Source organism: Maylandia zebra, linkage group LG7 (genome assembly GCF_041146795.1).
Source record: "Maylandia zebra isolate NMK-2024a linkage group LG7, Mzebra_GT3a, whole genome shotgun sequence".
In the NCBI taxonomy this organism is placed as follows: domain Eukaryota; kingdom Metazoa; phylum Chordata; class Actinopteri; order Cichliformes; family Cichlidae; genus Maylandia; species Maylandia zebra.
Window position 1 is genome coordinate 1,225,921 of NC_135173.1, and position 19,080 is coordinate 1,245,000.

The 19,080-nt window shown below is 43.9% G+C and overlaps 1 protein-coding gene across 3 annotated transcripts in view; it reads right to left on the reverse strand.

Moving 5' to 3' along the window:
• The window catches only part of gnao1a (guanine nucleotide binding protein (G protein), alpha activating activity polypeptide O, a), a 110,506-nt gene that overhangs the window by 68,030 nt on the left and 23,396 nt on the right, over nt 1-19,080 (reverse strand). For all 3 annotated transcript variants that reach the window (XM_012924100.5, XM_004569160.6, XM_004569161.6), the window contains exon 3: nt 9,510-9,651. In XM_012924100.5, coding sequence (XP_012779554.1) covers nt 9,510-9,651 — 142 coding nt within the window. The remainder of the gene's footprint in view (nt 1-9,509; nt 9,652-19,080) is intronic.

The window sequence follows — 19,080 nt, forward strand, 5'->3', positions numbered from 1 at the left end:
AATGAGGACAGAAAACTAAACAGCAGTGACGTTTGTAGGGTTACTGAAGTTGGGCTAGCTGCTATATAATGATGTGCTACGTGACCGCTAGCAAAACAGCTATGTTAGCATAAACACAGTGAAGCTGGAGGATGAACGCTAACTTTTCTCCACTCGATAAAAGTTAACGTGAGGGTTCCTGATGGTTAGGGACAAATGCAATCGCATGGCAGGATGCTGTAAAAGGACCAAACTTTAGCCAGGAGAACAACTGAGATAATCCATCCACAATACGAGGTTAGTCATTCATATACTGCTGCATGGGCTGGGCTGTAGTTACATCGTAAGGGTTTAAACACTGAGCTTTAAAATGAACAGTGGCAATAAAACCCAGAGAGACCGACAGTGATCACGGATTGTTTTTAAGGGCTTGTTCAGATTAAATAGAACAGGATACAAAACATGTTAAAAACACAACAGCCTTAATAAACACAGAGCAGTTTGGACCTGGAAACAGGATTCATACGTCATCACTTAAAGACCGATTGGACATAAGTCAGTCAGAGTCTTTGTCTGAGAGATTAAATCATTTTAACCAGAAATCATTCAAGGGAAACGGTTGTTCTTTATTTCACAGAAAGAAATGGCAATACATCGCGATTCTTATTTCTTAGTTTTTATCATTAACTAATAACAAGTTATGAGTTTATAGCAAAATTATTTAGCCCAAAAAATGTTTTCAGTGTGTGTTCTGTCGCACTTAGGAAGTAATGACTAGTGTGGAGCAAATCACCACAAATAAAAAGATGACAACCTCAGATCCTTTTATTTTTTTAATGAATACAGTCTGAATCTGGTCAAAGCTCAGAGCAATGGCAGCTTTCCTGCTGATTACAATAAAGGCAAAGCAAAGCTGCACCCCACGACAAGCACAGGAGGGCAGGCTTCAGCCCATCTTCACCATCAGAGACGATACCGCAAAACCCACTCGAGCTGGGAGAACCACCGATCCAGAAGCTGAAACTCGGCATGGAAACTCACAGAAAGAGCCAAGTTAAGGAGTCTTCCTTACAGCGCCTCAAACAAATAACCATGGAAAATCTGTCCTGGTATGAACACTGAAAAAAGGCTAACGACACGTCCTGTACAGATACAGTATAAATAATAAAATTTGACCTGTGACAGTCCTGGGAACAAAGACGTGGATAAAACACACTCCCAAATCTCAGGTATGGGATGGCGGTCCTTTTGTTGCTAGGAGACGACGGTTCATTCCTTTGCACCGACAATCTCACTTTAAAGATGCAGAGGCTTTCTCTCTGCTCTCTCTGGTTTACTCTGGATTTCTATATTTATCTCTCTCTCTCTGCATGGACTCACACATTCAGCACACATGCATCTACACACAGACACACACGGCCTAAAATCCACACACTCGCATATGTGCATGTGTGCGTGTGTGTTAATTACCCAGCTGCAGTAACCCAGAGACTAATGATCTCTCATCACTGTGAGGTGGGATTAAAGTTTGAAAGTCTTGATTAATTGATTGAGCTAGCCAGTCAGGTGCATGGCAGGGAGCTTACCTTATTGCTCTATTAGATAGATGAAGAGAGTGAAGTGCAAGGCTACAGGGAAAATGGAAATCCCTAAATGAGAGAAATGGAATAGGGGGAAGAAACAAGAGGAGACTAGACTCGGGTGATTGAGGAGAAGAGGAAGGACGAGAGAAGAAGAAGGTGAAACGACAGCATCAATAAAGCAGTGCAGGAAAGAAGGAGGAGAGAGGAATAAAGGACACAGGGTGTAAGAGGGGAGAGACAAAGGGATGATGCTGAAAATAACAAAAGAGCAGGAGGGGAGGGAGGGAGGGAACAATCAAAGGGAGCTCAGCACTGCAGGAAGGTGGCAGACTGACACACACTTCAAACACGTGTGTGTGTGTGTGTCTGTGTGTGTGTGTGTGTGTGTGTGTGTCTGTGTGTGTCTGTGTGTGTGTCTGTGTGTGTGTCTGTGTGTGTCTGTGTGTGTGTCTGTGGTGGAAGCTGTGTCCATACACTGACCTTCTTAACCTGGCAGGAAGGGATCTGCAATGATCCCATTCAAAGTGTGCTCATCTACTCTGCGTGCACACACCTGTAACAGGTTTGGACACGCCCACACTGGGCTACAACGCTGCTTTATTATAATGACACAGTTGTGCAGTGACCACTGTCCACCTGTTCATTACCGGGTGATCCTCACACATCCAGGGATGATCCAGGTCCCGTTTGCTCCTTTTAATGATTCATTCTGATATTATCAGCATTTATGTGGCAAAATGTGGTTTTTCCTCATTATTAACTGCACCTCAAACAGGTGATCGAGAGATTTGACTGGTTTGGTGGTTTCTTAGCTGAATGTTTTCATCACGTGAAGGAACACCCAAAGCCTCAATCTGACAGCCAGACTGATGACAGGACAGTTGTAGCTTATTGCTACCCAGAAAAAATCCTCTACAGCAAACAGGAAACTGATCCAATGTACAGATAGAGACAGAAATAAAAGCAGAAGATCTGTAGATGCAAATTCTACATATTTTGTTCTGGTCAATAAATCCTAATGAAACACCAACAGCCTCTAACTTCTTTCATTTCTCTGTGACGCTACAGCTCAGATGGATTCCATTGAATTCCTTCCAATGGGAAAACATCAAGCCTTTATCAGACAGAGGAACTACAGGTTACCAGCTGGATTCAAACTCAGGACAACACACATCACCTTTTAATTCAAGGTTTTACATATCAGGAAATGATCAGAATAATCTCGTCCCCAAGTCTTAAAATGAGGTCCAAACAAAAACGAAGCTAAAACGTAGAAGCAGTTTGTAAAAACAAAGTACAATCCATGATTCACTAGCTTGTACAACCAACATTAGCAGCAGCAACAAGTAACTGTTTTCTTTATCAGTCTCTCAAATCGTTGTGGAGGAATTTTAACAACACTGCTTCGACTCATTGAGGTTTGTTGGGGTTCATTAACGCGCGGCTCTCTGAAGGTCTTGCCGCAGCATTTCGGACGAGTTGAAGTCTTTGTGCCGTTGCGACACTTTGATTCATTTCTTTCTCGTTTTGCTTGGAATCACCGTCCTGTTCCTGAAGCACTTTTGGCCAAGCTTTAGCTGAGTGACAGACGGCCTCATAAGCGACGTAGACCTGCTGTAGATACAGAATACTTTGGTAGCTCACAGTCAACCAACGACTGCTCCCGGGCCTTTTGGCGGTCTCTTCTTGCTCCCTGTGTTTTGTTCAGATACTCTTTCATTGTTCTTTTTAGAGAGAAGAGGCTTTCTCCTGACACCCCTGCCAAACAAGGTGCACTTGTTCAGTCTTTTTTCTGACTGTACTGTCGCGAACTTTAACTTTTAACATCCTAAATGTGCTCTGTAGAGTCTGTCCTTCACACTTCATCACGCAGTTCATTTAATTAGCAGCACTTGGCTGTACCTTACCCCATTAATTCTTATGGAAGCAGTGAGCTTGTATCTTTGGTTTTGGTTTTAATAAATAAAGTATCTCATGTTTGTAGTTCATATCAGTACCTAATTTGAAGTCCTGTTATTGACTATTTTTATTATATCCTGATATGTAAAACTTTGTGTGTCATCACAACCCAAAAAGGGAAACTGAGCTATATTTGTTACGTGTCTCCAGTTTATTGCAGCAGTATGGCCGTGTGTAAATTATTTTATGTTTAACACACAATGGGAACATTGTGTTCAGATGGGCGTTGGTTTTGGAGCTCACACGTACAAACACATGTGCGCGCGCGCACACACACACACACACACACACACACACACGCCCGTTTAGCTATCTTAGTGAGGACCTTCATTGACATAATGCTTTTCCTAGCCCCTCACCCTAACCATTACAAACGAATGCCTGACCCTAAACCTAACCATAACCTAATTGTAACCCTGACACTAAAACCACATTTTGAGCCTTTAAATGTCTTCAAACTTGTGAGGACCGGTTTGTGTGTCCTCACAAGTGACTGCTGGTTCTCACAAGTATAGTAGAATGCAGATTTCGGTCCTCACAAAGATAGCTAGACAGGAACACCCACACACACTAACCCGTGAGAATAACTCAGCTAGTTTCCACAACAACACGCAGCGACCTGTCTGCCAGCTCTCGCTGTCTCGCTATCTTCCACACTCGGTCCATCCTATCATCATCCTATCCCCGTCATGCCCGCTCCATCTTATCTTCTTTCCCTGTTTCCCTCTGAGGGTCCATGGAGACACCGAGTGTTTCTCTGATGTCAGTAGTTGCGTGCGCTTCATTTCAATAGCAGCTGCGTCCATAATTTCCTTCTCATCATCAGACCTGAATTACTGACTGCTGCACTCGTCATTTATTTGTAAATATAGAAAAATAGATATACATATCATGACTTGAGTGTCTTAGACCCAAGCTCTTATTCAAAGAAGTCATCATCACATGTCATGTGTTGCTAACATACTTTAGCATCTCACACTACAGAAAGGTGACAGCTGAGGAAAGTCAAACGTCAGCAGCACTGCCCCTCGAGTGTCAAAGTTTGCTGCCCGGCAGCAGGAACATCTCCCTCTGGATACTGTGTTACGTCAGAGAGGAGAGATTACAAGTACATTTACTGAGTATATTTAAGTATGGCAGAAATCACAGTACAGTCATTGTCTTTAACTTTAACTGCTGATTCTGTTATCAAATGTTGAGGTTATAAAATCAGGATGTGTGTCCTGTCCTAGCTACGCTCAGCACCCCTCCCTGCTGAAACAATAAAATGTTAATGAATATCTTGAAGTGGAGTTGATCTCAATCACAGTGGCCTTTCTGCCCTACTGCCTCTGACTTCATTTAGTTTTATATACCGACACAGAAAATGAAGCCTAAGGCAAATCCACGAGTAAAGCACAGGCTGATTATTTGTGGCTCGAACAAAAATAAATAAAAAAATCCCGAGTGGTTGCTCCAGGCAGACACTTAAGGTCTGCTGATGTTATTCCAAGAAGAATGGTCGGGCGATCTCCATCATCCATACCTCACCCTGGAAAACACTGGCACTGGTTCCACAGGGATCACCATCCAACCTCAAACACAACAAACACGTCCAGCATGAAGTAAGAGAACATAGGCTGTACCAGTGGAATGATTCAGCTTATCATAAAGACACGCAGTAGGCCATGTGTGAATATGAGTGCAAACGGCGTGCTAGACCAGCGCCCTGTACAGGATGTGCCTCTGTGCCCTGTGACGGCTGGGACAGACTCCAGCACCCTGGGACCCTAAATGACAACAGCGGTTACAAAAAAAACACATGGATGGATGAAAAATGCCATATTTTACTGTTCGTATTTTAAATACTGCACTGTTGCTACTGCTGGAGTAATGGATCTAAATGCAACTAACCAATGCATCCCGTAGGACATTATCTCTAAATACAAGTTGGTCTGGGAATGGAGGGGAACTTTACACAGAGGACGATACAGGTGAAAGCATTCGCCTAAATTGTATACAGCACCTTGGTCAACAGTTGTCGTTTTAAATGTGCTATATAAATAAATTTGACTTTGACTTTAAAGCAGGGGTGGGCAACTCCAGGCCTCGAGGGTCCTGCAGCTTTTAGATGTGTCCTTGATCCAACACAGCTGATTTAAATGGCTAAATCACCTCCTCAACATGTCTTGAAGTCCTGCAGAGGCTGGTAATGAACTCATCGTCTTATTCAGGTGTGCTGACCCAGGGTGAGATCCTGCAGGACACCGGCCCTCGAGGCCTGGAGTTCCCCACCCTTGCCCTAAGCTTTAACTACTTTTTTTAGACTTTGTGTTTGCAGGAGAGAATTCTGGAAACTATCATTACTGTCATACAGTTGTCCTTGGCCTTAATCACTAGATTACATTCATCCCTGCTTGAACTGAATATGAAAAAAATAGTTCCTAAGATTTGCGAGAATGGGACTGATTGGTATGTACATAAGGACAGACATAGTATACTACCTCAGGTCACAGCACGGAGCCATAAACTGTAGTTTTATTGAAGGCCCAGCAGAGGCTTTAACACCAAAGAGGTTTCTCTTTGAAGCTTCTTCTGTGAAGCCTGAGTGAAAAGTGCTCAAAGATCTATTTCAAGCAAGCTATCATAATGTGTGCATGTGTTGCATACGCGTGTGAGTTTGTGTGTGCGCGTCTCCAAGTGTATGTGTCACGGCGCCCTTGGACACGGGCTTGTGGAATGTGTTGAGAGCAAGGGAAAACACTGGGTTGCCACAGCAACTAGCGAAGAGAAACAGATTGGTGGGTGGGTGGGGCGCAGTCAGAAGAGCAAGCAAAAGACCAGAAAAAGATAGGACGGGACAGGTTTGACATACGCGATCCCAGCACAGGATTAGAGGGGGAAGCTGAAAGAGTAAGAGGAGAGCTTGAAGGATACGGGTATGAAAAACGTTCACGTTCGCCCCTCGTCCTTTATTGATGTGGGTAGGATGTTGCTCTGGTTACTTTGTGGGGAAGTCAGATGGGGAGTGTAAACACAGCTCATTCTGTTTCTTGTCCACTGTCACTTCTCCATTTTGCCTTGAAAAATCTATCTTCTGTCCTCTTTCCTGTTTTACGCCTCTTCTTCAACACTTTGCATTCATTTCAGAACCGGTTATAATCCTGCAACCCTTCTGTAACACACGTTACTTTAACCTGATAAGTAGTGTAGCACAGAAATCTTGTTGTAGACACTTTTCAAAATGTCAACTCTCACACCAAAAACATAAACTGCTCCATTCTTGCCTGGGAACACTTCGGTGTCTCCCAGAGGAGCTTTAGGTGCTGGAGGGCAGGAGAGAGGTTTGCCTGCCGTCCCCATGACCTGCATAAGTGGTAGAAAACGGACAGCTGGACGGCTGGCTGGGTGGACGGATTGACTCTGTACAAATAACAATGTAGCTGAGGCTGTTCACTTTACCTCGAAATAGAAACGCAATACTTTGATATATTATACCCTCCAACAGACACACACACGTTTGTATGGCTGACCTTGACTCCTCACACTACTGCGTTTCCAAAATGTCCTCATTTCAATAGTCTAACAAAGACAACTCACACACACACACAGCATATCCTGATCAATAGGTGTATTGTTATTTCAGCCTCTACATGAAGTATCAAAAGCAGCGTTGTGATTAAAAATACACCGCGCCTTTGGATAAGGTTAAGGTCACCTGCATGTGTTCTTACAGTTCAAATCTGTGCCGCTCACGCAGTGATGAGGAGGACAGATATTCTGTCATCGTGACATCATCACCACTGTGACATCATCACCACGACTGCTATGGCGACGCATCATCAACAACTACACAGAACTGCTAATGATGTACACTTACACCAGCAGCATTTATCTTCACTTTGAACTTTTATACAACATCAGGAACAAAGTGGGCGTGTCAGTGTTTCGTCTGAATCACACAAACACATCAGGATGCTTCATGTGCAGACAGAGGTCAAACAAAACGTTCCAGCAGAGAAGGTGAGGCTGAGTGAAAACGTGTTCGCTCCTACAGCAGTGCATTCAAAACCACGAGCTGATGTTCAGCATTTAACTGAAGGTGCCATACATGACTGCATTTCCTGCACTCTTTAGTGCCTGAGTCATCCTGACAAGTCTAATGACCTGATTTATTAGAAATTTGGAACCTGAAACTGAGGTGAGTATAAAGGAGCGGTTGATTAGCCTCATCCCGCTGCCCTGCGTTCAGATAGAACCGATCCTCTTCTGTGGATTAGATTCATAATCCTCAATTAGCAGGTCGTATACTGAACGTGTATACTTCAGGATTCAGAGGACTGAGAAGTGGGAAAGACTAAGGCTACGTTCACGCTGCAGGCGAAAGCGCATCAAATCCGACTTTTCTGACCCTCTGCGACCATCTGTCCGATCATGGTGTGACAGTGTGAACGGCACAAATCCGATATTTTCAAAGCCGATCTGGGTCACTTTGGTATGTGGTGCTGAATCCGATACATATCTGATGTTTCAGAAAGCGACTGCTGTTTGATGGTCATGTCGCATTAAATCCGTCTTTTACGTCACTGACACAAGACAGACGCCAATTATCAGCGCCGGAGAAGACATCGCGAACGCTTCCTGGCCATCCGGTGTAGATGTCAGTGAAACTGTTGGGAAGACAACGTGAACATTTTATTTGTTCTGTATACTCTGCAGATTCTGACAGACATTTCCAACTATCCTCTGAAGCAGCAATAAGGATCATTATTAGGCCAAATGTAAATAATAAAATAACTTTATAACTTAAAGCAAAATTGGGAAAGTGACCCGGTGTGAGCCTTAGTGTGAAGGAATTTCGGCCCAAGCGTGACAGGGTCCGTTCACAGCCAATCCCGATAAACTGAAGACAGTTTATCAAATAAAAGATGCAAGATCGCTGCTCAATCTCAGCAAGCGAAACAAAGACATTAAAATATGAAATATATATAAAACAAGTGCTGATCATTTTCTGCTTTCCTCTCGATGCTTTCCAAAGCATCAAAGTTGCCATGACTTCAGAGGCCACTGGAGTTTGTGGTGAAGCAAATGATCCGTTTGTCCCTCAGGAGGCGGCGTTTGTTTGGAAGCTGGTGTTTTTCATTTCATGATGGTTTGTCTTCCCTCATTTTCACCGGGCATTTACTTTTCCTTCAGTGTCTCCTTGGTCACATTAGGATTGTTTGGTTAGGTCATTCAGTACGGTCTTTAAAGATCGTACCGTCTTTAAAGTGTTCCCTGAAAAATGATGCTTTCTGAGTGAATACTAATGTGATGCTAACTTGTCTTTGATGGCAGCGTCTAACGTTCTGGGAAAACGAACAAGCTGTGAATATTTTTTACATTAGACACAGCTGCAACCAGTCAAGAGTGAAATGTGTAGGGAAGGTCTGTGTCGGTTTGACACTGGCTCGCTGATTATGCGTCCTCCACGTTGCTGAACTGCCGCACCTGAATTTGCTTAGACCAGCTATCAGCATTCAGGGACCACAGCACAGGCAGTCTTACACCTGCGCTATATTTAAGTGCTATCCTCCACAACTTTATACGGAGAGATTTTTGTCTTCAAAAAGGTCAAATCGAGGAGCTGAAGCTGGTAGAGATCGTTGTCCTGCCACATATACTTTAACAGGTCTGATACAAGAGCTGGACTCCTGGTGCTTTTGTCTTGCAAGGCCCACGCCGGCCTCTCCCTGCTCTATCCCAGTTATGTGGTCCATCCCGTGGCTACGTGCGTCAGTCGTAGGCTGGGAATTTGGTGCACGAGCTAAGTGCTTAATGATGAGCCTTATTTAGTTCACAGAAGTGAGAATACAAAAAAATCACAAAACATTTCCCTCGTTTATGGTGATCTGTCATCACACTCTACAATGTTGGTGACAGTATTTGGAAAATGAGTCATTTATGTGTCGTACGTTCTGCTGGGCATGCTTGGGAAACGTGTATGCACGCTTGAGGACGGGAGCTGACCTTGCGCTCTTTGTCTCCGTACTCCAGGCCCAGCGTGTCCATGGCGCGGACGATGGCGGCCAAAGATTGGATGGTGTTGCTGTAAACAACGGGCTTGTACTGCTTTACGTCATCGCCGGAGAAACCGTCCTCGTGGATGATCCTAGAAACAAAGAGACGCACGGGCATTAAAGAATGTTAAATACTTGGGCTCTGCTCATTATACAGGCAAACAAAGTGAACAGCAAAGTTATGTGCAGGCACAGGTTTGCTTCTCAACCTGATAAAAAAGTGGATTAAAAGCACACGGCAAAGGTGTTTTACACGTTCGTGGGATACAAAAGAGGAAAATGGAGATAAGCACAGGTGGAGCCTGGACCGGAGAGGAGGGAGGGAGCGGGCCCATAACTGTAGCCTAACCTGACATTTAAGGCTGCTGTTTGAAATGCCACAATGTCTTTCACTGCACCTAACGCAAGGGCACAGCGACAGACGGTCGCAGGGACAGTTAGCGAGGTAGACTCCCGCTCGTATGGACAAATGAGATAAAGGCCAACAGAGAGACGGACAGCCACGAACAACAGGTTGATTCAAACAGACAGATACAGGTTGAGGCAACAGTGTGAGGCAATTCTGATAGACAACATCACCATGCATAAATAAACCCGAACGAACGGGCCTCCAGCATGGGCACAACTCAGGATCCAACACGGCTGCAAACATTTGTGCGTGTATTACAGGCCTGTGTCTATCCCACTGTTCTTACTTTACAACCAAGTAATCCAAATTGAAAAGAAATCTAGTAAAGAAAGTGCAAAGAGCTCGGTAAAGTCAGAGAGACACGTGTAGGAACTAGTGATGTGCGGATCGATCCTGAAATATCGATTCCTCCGATACCAATCATTTATGTTCTAGAATCGATTCTCACATTAAAATATCGATATTTTAGTAATTTAGGGTAAATTTGTAGTTTATCATTAACAGGAACACAGTGGAAAGAAACTATATCATTCGGATTGTCTACATTCAAAGGAACTACTTCCTCTTCCGCCTTAGGGTTCTTTAGACCTTCGCGGTCTAAAGAAAGCTGGGTAGTGAAACTCTGCCGTCTGCTCCTTGCTATCTAAAATATAACCGTGCGCTGACTTAAACTCTCGACCGTCTCACACTTCTCTTTAATCATTTTCTGTTTGACGTTTATTCAGCTGTGTAAAACCCCGGAGTAACCCTCCCGAGGGATTAAAAAAGTTAAATTTAATTTAATCTAATCACTTTAATCTCAGCCAAACCGATTTACTCACGAATAAATAAAACACTGAAAAAGCCAAACAAGAACATTTTTAAGTTATCAAAGTGACTTAAATATCATGTTTAACTCGAGTAGTGAAAGCCCGCGGGGGTTTGAAGACGATGTGTGGGCTCAGATATTTGAAGTTTACACAGCTACATTCTCACCTGAAAATATGTTCAAAGTTTTTTTGCGACCCAGAAAGAGAAATAAGAGTGATATTAAAACTAAGTAGCTGCCGTCATTGTTGGAAACTGGAATTGGCTGGGCCGCGCTATGAATTCTGCGATATGGTTTTTCAATTTTGTTGTCCGGGGAGAAATTCGGGAGAATGGTGGCTCCGGGAGATTTTCGGGAGGGGCACTGAAAATCAGGATTCTCCCAGAAAAATCAGGAGGGTTGGCATGTATGGTTGTGGCAACATCACTAACCTTGTCACCTCAGAGTAAATCATATCACAGAATATGACGAGCTTATGTTGAGGCGAACTGAAGAGGAGGAGAGGGACAGGTGCTGCTAGGGCGAGACAGATGTCTCTCACAGGCAGGCAAGGTGGTCAAATAGCACAACTTCAGTTTTTTTATTTCTATATGATGAACTCTGCATTATTAAGTGATAAGAACAAGTAATCTGATGTCCTGTAATCATTATGACGCTATAATTTAAGATACAACAAATAAAATACGTTTTTGTACAAAGTATCGGATCAGTATCGTCGATACCACCCTGAATATTACTTGGTATCAGATCGGAAAGGAAATCAGTGGTATCGCACATCACTAGTAGGAACTAAGAACAAATATAAGCGCTGTCAGCAGCCCCGCAGTGGACGTTCAGAGAAACTGTTCAGAGAAACTGTTCACATCTTGTTCTTTAGCATGTGAACGCTTATATTTGTTCTTAGTTCCTACTAGTGACAGCTGGACAGCAATACGCAGCATCAGTCATGAGCCGGTGAGATAAAGTATTATGTACTCACACTACATCAATTATCTGCAGTCAGCTGAGACTGAACAAGTCACCTGGATGAGTGACGAAACGTTTCTCCCACAAAACGCTACGTCCAGATGAACAGATTAAACTTTTGGAGAACAACATCGATTACACTGAAAGGTGCTTGACTGATGAATCAAAATAATCCTCACTTATATCAGGTCTGAAGTGAGCTCTTTGCTCCTCGTTCAACCCGCTTTCTTCTGATTGGCTGCTCTTTTCAAACAGAAGGTTTGAACAGCAGGTGGGTGGGTTGCTGTACGCCTAAGATTACCATATAAGGTGATATCCACCCTCACTAAAATCATAGAGAGCCAAGCGCAGACGGAGTGCTGAGAGTCCAAATCCTGAAGTTCTGTTCCTGACGGGGATTACTCGCACATACGCCGACCTCATTACAAGTTTAATATGAACATCCATCGTTATGACGTAAAGTACATGAAAGGAAATAAGGAAAAGCTTCGGTTTCTTTATAACAACCTGACCACAGAGTTCGTGGTCAGTTTAAAAAGGCCTCTGCTCTGCGGGGTCTGGTTTGGTGTGCTTCTTGACATATGGCAGATGTGTGGTACGATACATCTGTTTACTGCTTCTGTGAGTGTCCAACGGTATTGACTTTGTGTGTGTGTGTGTGTGTGTGTGTGTGTGTGTGTGTGTGTGTGTGTGTGTGTGTGTGTTTGCGGTCTCGGTCAGTGTAATGTTTCAGATCAATCAGGCAGTGTGCCAGTCCTATATAAATATGCCACACTTCTATTTACATCAGTGCCTTTCACACAGAGGGCCAAAGCCTGTAGCTGCAGACGGGAACCAGGACAGATCTTTGCGTCCCCGCTAAAAGATGCCAAAAAGACATTTTCTGAAATTCCACCTTTCCTACCACCAGAGAGGAGAAACTCTTAATGGGAAGAGGAAACGATGCCAATAGAGAGGTTGATGTCAGAAATAACCTAACAAACAGAACTGGGGACTCTGTGTTTATACGACAGGAAGCTAAAGTTATGACAAAGAGCCTCTTCTGCAGGGGCGCTCGGCCAGCTTTGCACTGTGAGAATGTGCTTCCAAGGTTCAAGGTTCAAGGTTCTTTATTATTTGTCACATGCATAGTTATACAAGTATAACACACAGTGAAATGTAGCCTGACACGCTCCTCGACTTGTGCAAAAATTGGGGGGGGGGGGGGGGGGGTGTAGAGGAAGAACATTATATATATATATACACACACATATAGTATATACACTGGGTGAATGTGCAGTAGTAGCAGCAAGCAGGTGAATTCTGTACATTAATATGAATAGACATCTGACTATTTTACAGGATAGACAATATAAACATATTTAAAATTAAAGGAATTGAAATGTACATTGTGCCTTGGTTTAGTGTCTGGAAGAGTCCTGTCTCAGTCAATTATAGATGATGTGAGAGGGCGGGTGTGTGTGTTTAGGGCACGGATGGCTTGGGGATAGAAGCTCCTCTTGAGTCTCTCTGTCCTTGCCCGGATGATGCGGAACCTTCTACCAGATTGCAGAAGTTGGAACAGTTTGTTGCCAGGATGGGACGGGTCCTTCAGTATCTGCGCTGCTCTAGTCCAGCATCTCCTGGTGTAGGTGTCCTGAAGCGGGGGGAGAGCAATCCTGCAGCAGCGTTCTGCTGTACGGATCACTCTCTGGAGAGCTTTTTGGTCCTTCACACAGCTGTTCCCAAACCACGATGTCATGTTCTGTGTGAGGATGCTCTCCACAGCGCCTGTATAGAAAATCCTGAGGATCTTTGGAGAGACCCTGAACTTCCTCAGTTGTCGTAGGTGATACAGGCGCTGCCTAGCCTTTTTGGTCTGGACCTGAATGTGGGCAGCCCATGTCAGGTCTGAGGAGATGTGGACACCAAGATACTTGAAGGACTGCACCCTCTCCACTGGAGCTCCATTGATGATAATGGGCTTGTAGTCTCTGTGCTGACCCCTTCTGAAGTCCACCACCAGCTCCTTGGTCTTGCTGACGTTCAGCTGGAGGTGGTTGTCCTGGCACCACGATGCCAGATTCTTCACTTCATCCATGTAGGCCGCCTCATCGTTGTTGGAGATGGCACCCAACACCACTGTGTCGTCAGCAAACTTCACAATGGTGTTGGAGCCGTGGGTGGCCACACAGTCTGAAGTGTAGAGGGAGTAGAGCAGTGGCGAGAGGACACATCCCTGAGGTGCTCCTGTGTTGATGGTGATGCTGTTGGAGAAGCACCTGCCCACCCTCACCACCTGAGTTCTGCCAGTGAGGAAGTCCAACACCCATGCACACAGAGAGCGGTCAGGAAGGCGTCTGGACGTGGCCGCGCCATCTTGGACTAGATGTAAACTCCATGTAAACCTGACTGTGAGGTAAGAACTCGGAATAAAGTTTTTTAAACCAAACCAAAAGTTGAGCCTTTCATCAGGAACAGAAGTGGCCGTGGGAGGGCGCCGACACTCAGCACGCCCGTGTTGTCCCTACGTTATGTCCCGTGGCGCTTCTAACACACAGCATTAAGGTTGTTAAGCTAACTGGACACAGACAGCTAAAACAATCCTCTGACACGTAAAGGCAGGTGGTTCTTTCCTCAGCTGGATATCGTGATGCTACCCGTTGTTTAGCATGGCGAGGTGTGCTCCGTCTAGCTCTGTCTCAACTATTTTGTTCTTAAATGGTAATCGATTTACATTTTGTGGATGTTGCTGAGCTTTTACGTGATTCCCTAACTGGAAAACAATTCGAGGAGGAGGGTTGATGGAAGAAGAAAGCGCTCTAGAAAGTTTTACTGGCATCTTTGCTAACTCGGGAAGAGAGAGGAAGACACCGAAGGTCACAGCTGGGGAGAGCAGGGTCGAGCAAAGACTTAAAATTAGTGTTATGAATGTTATCAGAAGTGTAACTGACATGTTTTCCCATCTCTGTACATGTGTGTGTGTGTGTGTGCGTGCGAGCGGCTGGCTAGCTTGCTGACGTGAGCTTTCATGCATGAGGACCTTTTCTCATTACCCACTCTCCAAGCCCTTCTGTCAGCAAAGCCAAGGGACTGTGTGTGTGTTTCTGTGTTGGTGTGTGTATGTGTACAATTTCACGTAGCCTTGGCACAATCTGCACGGTGACCTGAAACATAGTTTAGTTTCACACCGAGTCAGACAGATGGACAGAGAGACAGACATATGGGCAATTTAACCACAACGCTGTTCCATGACATCATCCTGTGGCTGCCATTTTGGGGCCAATCAGCAGATGTTATATAGCAGTCACAGGATGGTGTCTGCCTATAGCGCACTTTTAAATTTGTCAAACTGGTTACATCGACTCCAGCGTTCTTTGCTGATGATCACTGATCAACAGGCGCTAAAAACTCGTGTTTCTGGGAGTTTGAAGGCTCCGTTGACAAGATGACCTGAAGTTTAAAGTTAACCGGCTAAAGTTACGAAACCCACAGAAAGAAAAACTGTTGATGCGCACACATGATATCAAACACAACGCGCCTGCCTCGTTAATGTCTCGTATTTTTATCCTCACACCTACTCATGTGAACACTCACAGAACACAAAGCCTACACAGCACACTATGCAATTAGGTCTTTATCTCAGCCCTGCACTGTTGCTAGCTAACACTGTTTGCTCTGACACACACACACTCGCACAAAGCCCTGTGATTGGCTCTTTTGCACTATGCCGTCCATCCACTCCCTTTCCGTTCTTCGTCGACAGAGCTCTTGGTAGTGACAAAGTGCACACTGACCAACTCCTGTCAGCGCTGCCTCAGACTCGGATGCACAGCGTGTGTGTGTGTTTTCTGAGAACATTACAGCAAGTGCAAAGAGTGAAGGAGAAAGAGGAGGAGATAAAAATGTGTGTGATAAAGAAGCTATAAATAACTGAAGGTGTCAGTAACGTTGCCCCTCCACCCTCCCATCACACACACACAGACAGTGAAATGGAGGCATCAGCTGCTCCGTTATTCGGCTCCACTCACTTGTCATCACACCTTGAGGTCAAGCAGCAGCATCCTGAGCACACAGATTCTCACAGACACATCCCGATGCCCTCAGCTCTGTCTCTGCTTTTCTTCAAAACACACATAAGCCGGTATTTAAGCCGTGCTGGAGGCGAAGCTCGGGGGATGGCTGGTCTAACGCTTTGATCCAAACTAGTTACTGGATGGATTGCTGTGAAGAGTTTATGTGCATATCAATAGAGTCCGGGCATTGGTCTCACTACACCTGCAGGGTTTATATTTGTGGTTTTGAAAACTCTTAAATTCATGGAGAAAATTTGTTACAGTCTCGATACATTCACAAACTCTTAGCCTACCCTTTGCCTCTGGTGCTAATGTAAGTTTAAAGTCCAAAAGAAATTCAATTCAACAGTCGCCTCAAGGCGCTTTATATTGTAAAGTAGATCGTACAGCAGAGAAAAACCCAACAGTCATATGACCCCCTATGAGCAGCACTTTGGCGATAGCGGGAAGAAAAAACTCCCTTTTAACAGGAAGAAACCTGCGACAGAACCAGGCTCAGGGAGGGGCGGGGCCATCTGCTGTGATTGGTTGGGGTGAGAGAAGGAAGACAGGACAAAGACATGATTAACAAAAATATCTCCAAAAATAAGATTTTCAAAGCTAAATATTAAGATAATAATAAATAAACGTTATCATTTTTCTTCTTTGGATTGCCCGTCTGCACCAGTGCGTCTTTTCCAGCTCAGATAGCTGAAAATAAATGGAATTTAGCCCTTTTTAGGCCAGAAAGAGACTTTCTTTGTGCACTGACAACACTCATGTGAGATGTTCGTAACATGAACTACTGATCTGGAAATATCTGTTCTGACAGATCAGTACGTATCAGTCACTAATCAGCCAAGCACATAGCAGCAGCTCAATACATACAGGCATGTAGACGTGGGGGAGATGTTGACAGAGGTCAGAGGAGAATGGCCAGGCAACACTGAGGTGTGCAGCAGAGCACCTTGTTGAGTCAGTGCCATGAAACATTAAGGCAACAGGGGATCCAACCTGGCACTAGCCAGGTGTACCTAATAAGGTGGCCAGTGAGTGCATAAGACTCTTCAGTATTTATTGTGCTCTCATCATCTGTATCACTCAACATCTCCAGAGCAGAAACAATTCTTCCAACTGCAGTCACGTTTGGAACATCTCTACGCTCGTCACCGTTGCTTCTTCATCGACCACGAAAATCTAATGGTAGAAGAGTTTCTGTAACAAGCAACAAGAGAAGCAGTTACAGGGGGAAACCCCAGAGTCAGCACAAAGCTAAAGATTACAACAGCCTTCAAGAAAAGTCCCGTGATGAACTGAAAACGTCCAAATCCAAACATCCAGATGTTTATCTGATGCTGTCGCATGATTTAGAAAAACAATCTGCAAACGCAGCCTTACTACATAACACTACATAAAACATCAACCCAGCTGGACTGTCAATGACTAAGCTGGTCAACTCAGATGTTGCATCTGCTTCACCACTTCATCTCTCTTAGCTAAGAAGACACTGCAGACAGCGAGACTCTAAACAACACAAAAATATTAGATATCTGTCAAAGGAGCTTGCAAAGAAAAGCGTCTGGACTTCTTTAAGTTGCTTGAAGACGTTTCACCTCTCATCCGAGAAGCTTCTTCAGTTCTAAGGTCAAATGGTGGAGAGTCCCAGATATAAGCCTAGTGGGAGTCCAGACGCTTTTCTTTGCAAGCTCCTTTGACTACGATGACCTGGATGACTGAGAACCTTCACAGACATTAGATATCTGTATTCACACGCAGTTGAAAAAGCATGTATGTCTAAGTGGCCAGTGAGTATAGTAGCATCATATGTTATATAACATAACCTAAATGTGCCTCATGAGTACAGTTATAGGAGACTGTAAGTGTGGACAGGATAGAAGAGCCACAACAGTTTTACATGCAGGAGCTGTGATAATTCAGTACGGAGCATGTGCTGCATCAGTTAACCATCAATCTCCAGAGCAACAAATACTGTACTTAAAATATATGAAAGCATTAATAAAACTAATAATTCAGTTTTATGGATGCAGGTATTGAAATCTTACGTTTAGCTTGAAGTAAACACTGCAAAAACTCAAAATGTTACCAAGTATTTTTGTTCAATTTCTAGTCAAAATATCTCATCACACTTCAAATTAGACACAAAGCTGTTTAGCTTATAGAAAGGTAAACGCACCAGAAATGGAGAATTATGACTTATTTTAAGTGAGGTGTTGGACTTAAATCTAGAACAGCGTCACAGTTTTAGAAATGAAAATAAGTTTTATACACTTAAAACCAAGATGATGATGTTGGAAGGTTATAAAAAAAGCTACTTTTGAGCACCATGAACCTATTATGAGACACAAACCTTCACAACACTAGTCAAAGATAGCTAAGAATAGGGCTGCGCGATATGACCAAAATCTCATATCCCGATATCAGACATCTATCGTCCGATAACGATATAAATCACAAACATGTAACATTTTCTGTAAAGTCTGTGAATCTCGGGCAGCTCGACTTGTGTGAAGTGTTTCCAGCTGCGCGTCGTGTAGCTGGAGTCGATTGTTTTAACCGATGCATGAAACGATGCATTTTTAGACATAAGTTGTAACGGCGCCGTTTTCTTTGTGAGTATTTCTTACACGGCGTGCTGCGGGGAAAAGCCTGTTCTAACGTTTGAGTCTAAGGTTTATTTTTTAGCACCTGGCGGCTCTTTTTTACTTCTCATCCGTAAATAATCTGCTCTTTCACGTGATTCAGTTTATTTTGAAAAGTCTCAACAGGATCTTGAGCTTTATTGTGAAAGGTTTATGTGGAACATTAACAAGCCGACACGTGATGCTGTTACCGACAACGACAACGCATAAAAACAGGCGCTTATCCGTCCGTAGTGTGGTTATATTAAATATAAGAGAAAGAGAGAAGTTTAAGAAATGAATATAGCCGCTACAGTGACATCAGAACCATGAAAACATATTGCCGTAAACAGTTTGTTCTGTGACACCACGAAACAAACGACAGCGTAAAATGAAACGATAGATGTTTTTATATCGTCATCCGATATATATCGTTATATCGAACAGCCCTAGCTAAGAATGAGTTTTTCTAATTTCAAGGCCTAATATACTGAACTTTGACTTGCTCCAGTGGCAGACTTTTTAACGTTTTTCAAGCAGGAACAGGAACTCTACCGAGGCTGTAAACTGGTCTGTACACCACCAGCTAATCCCAGCTATATCCAAAGTAATACACAGTGTATAATAAATAGGCAGTGACCTGTCTAAGAGCATGAGCCGTCCTA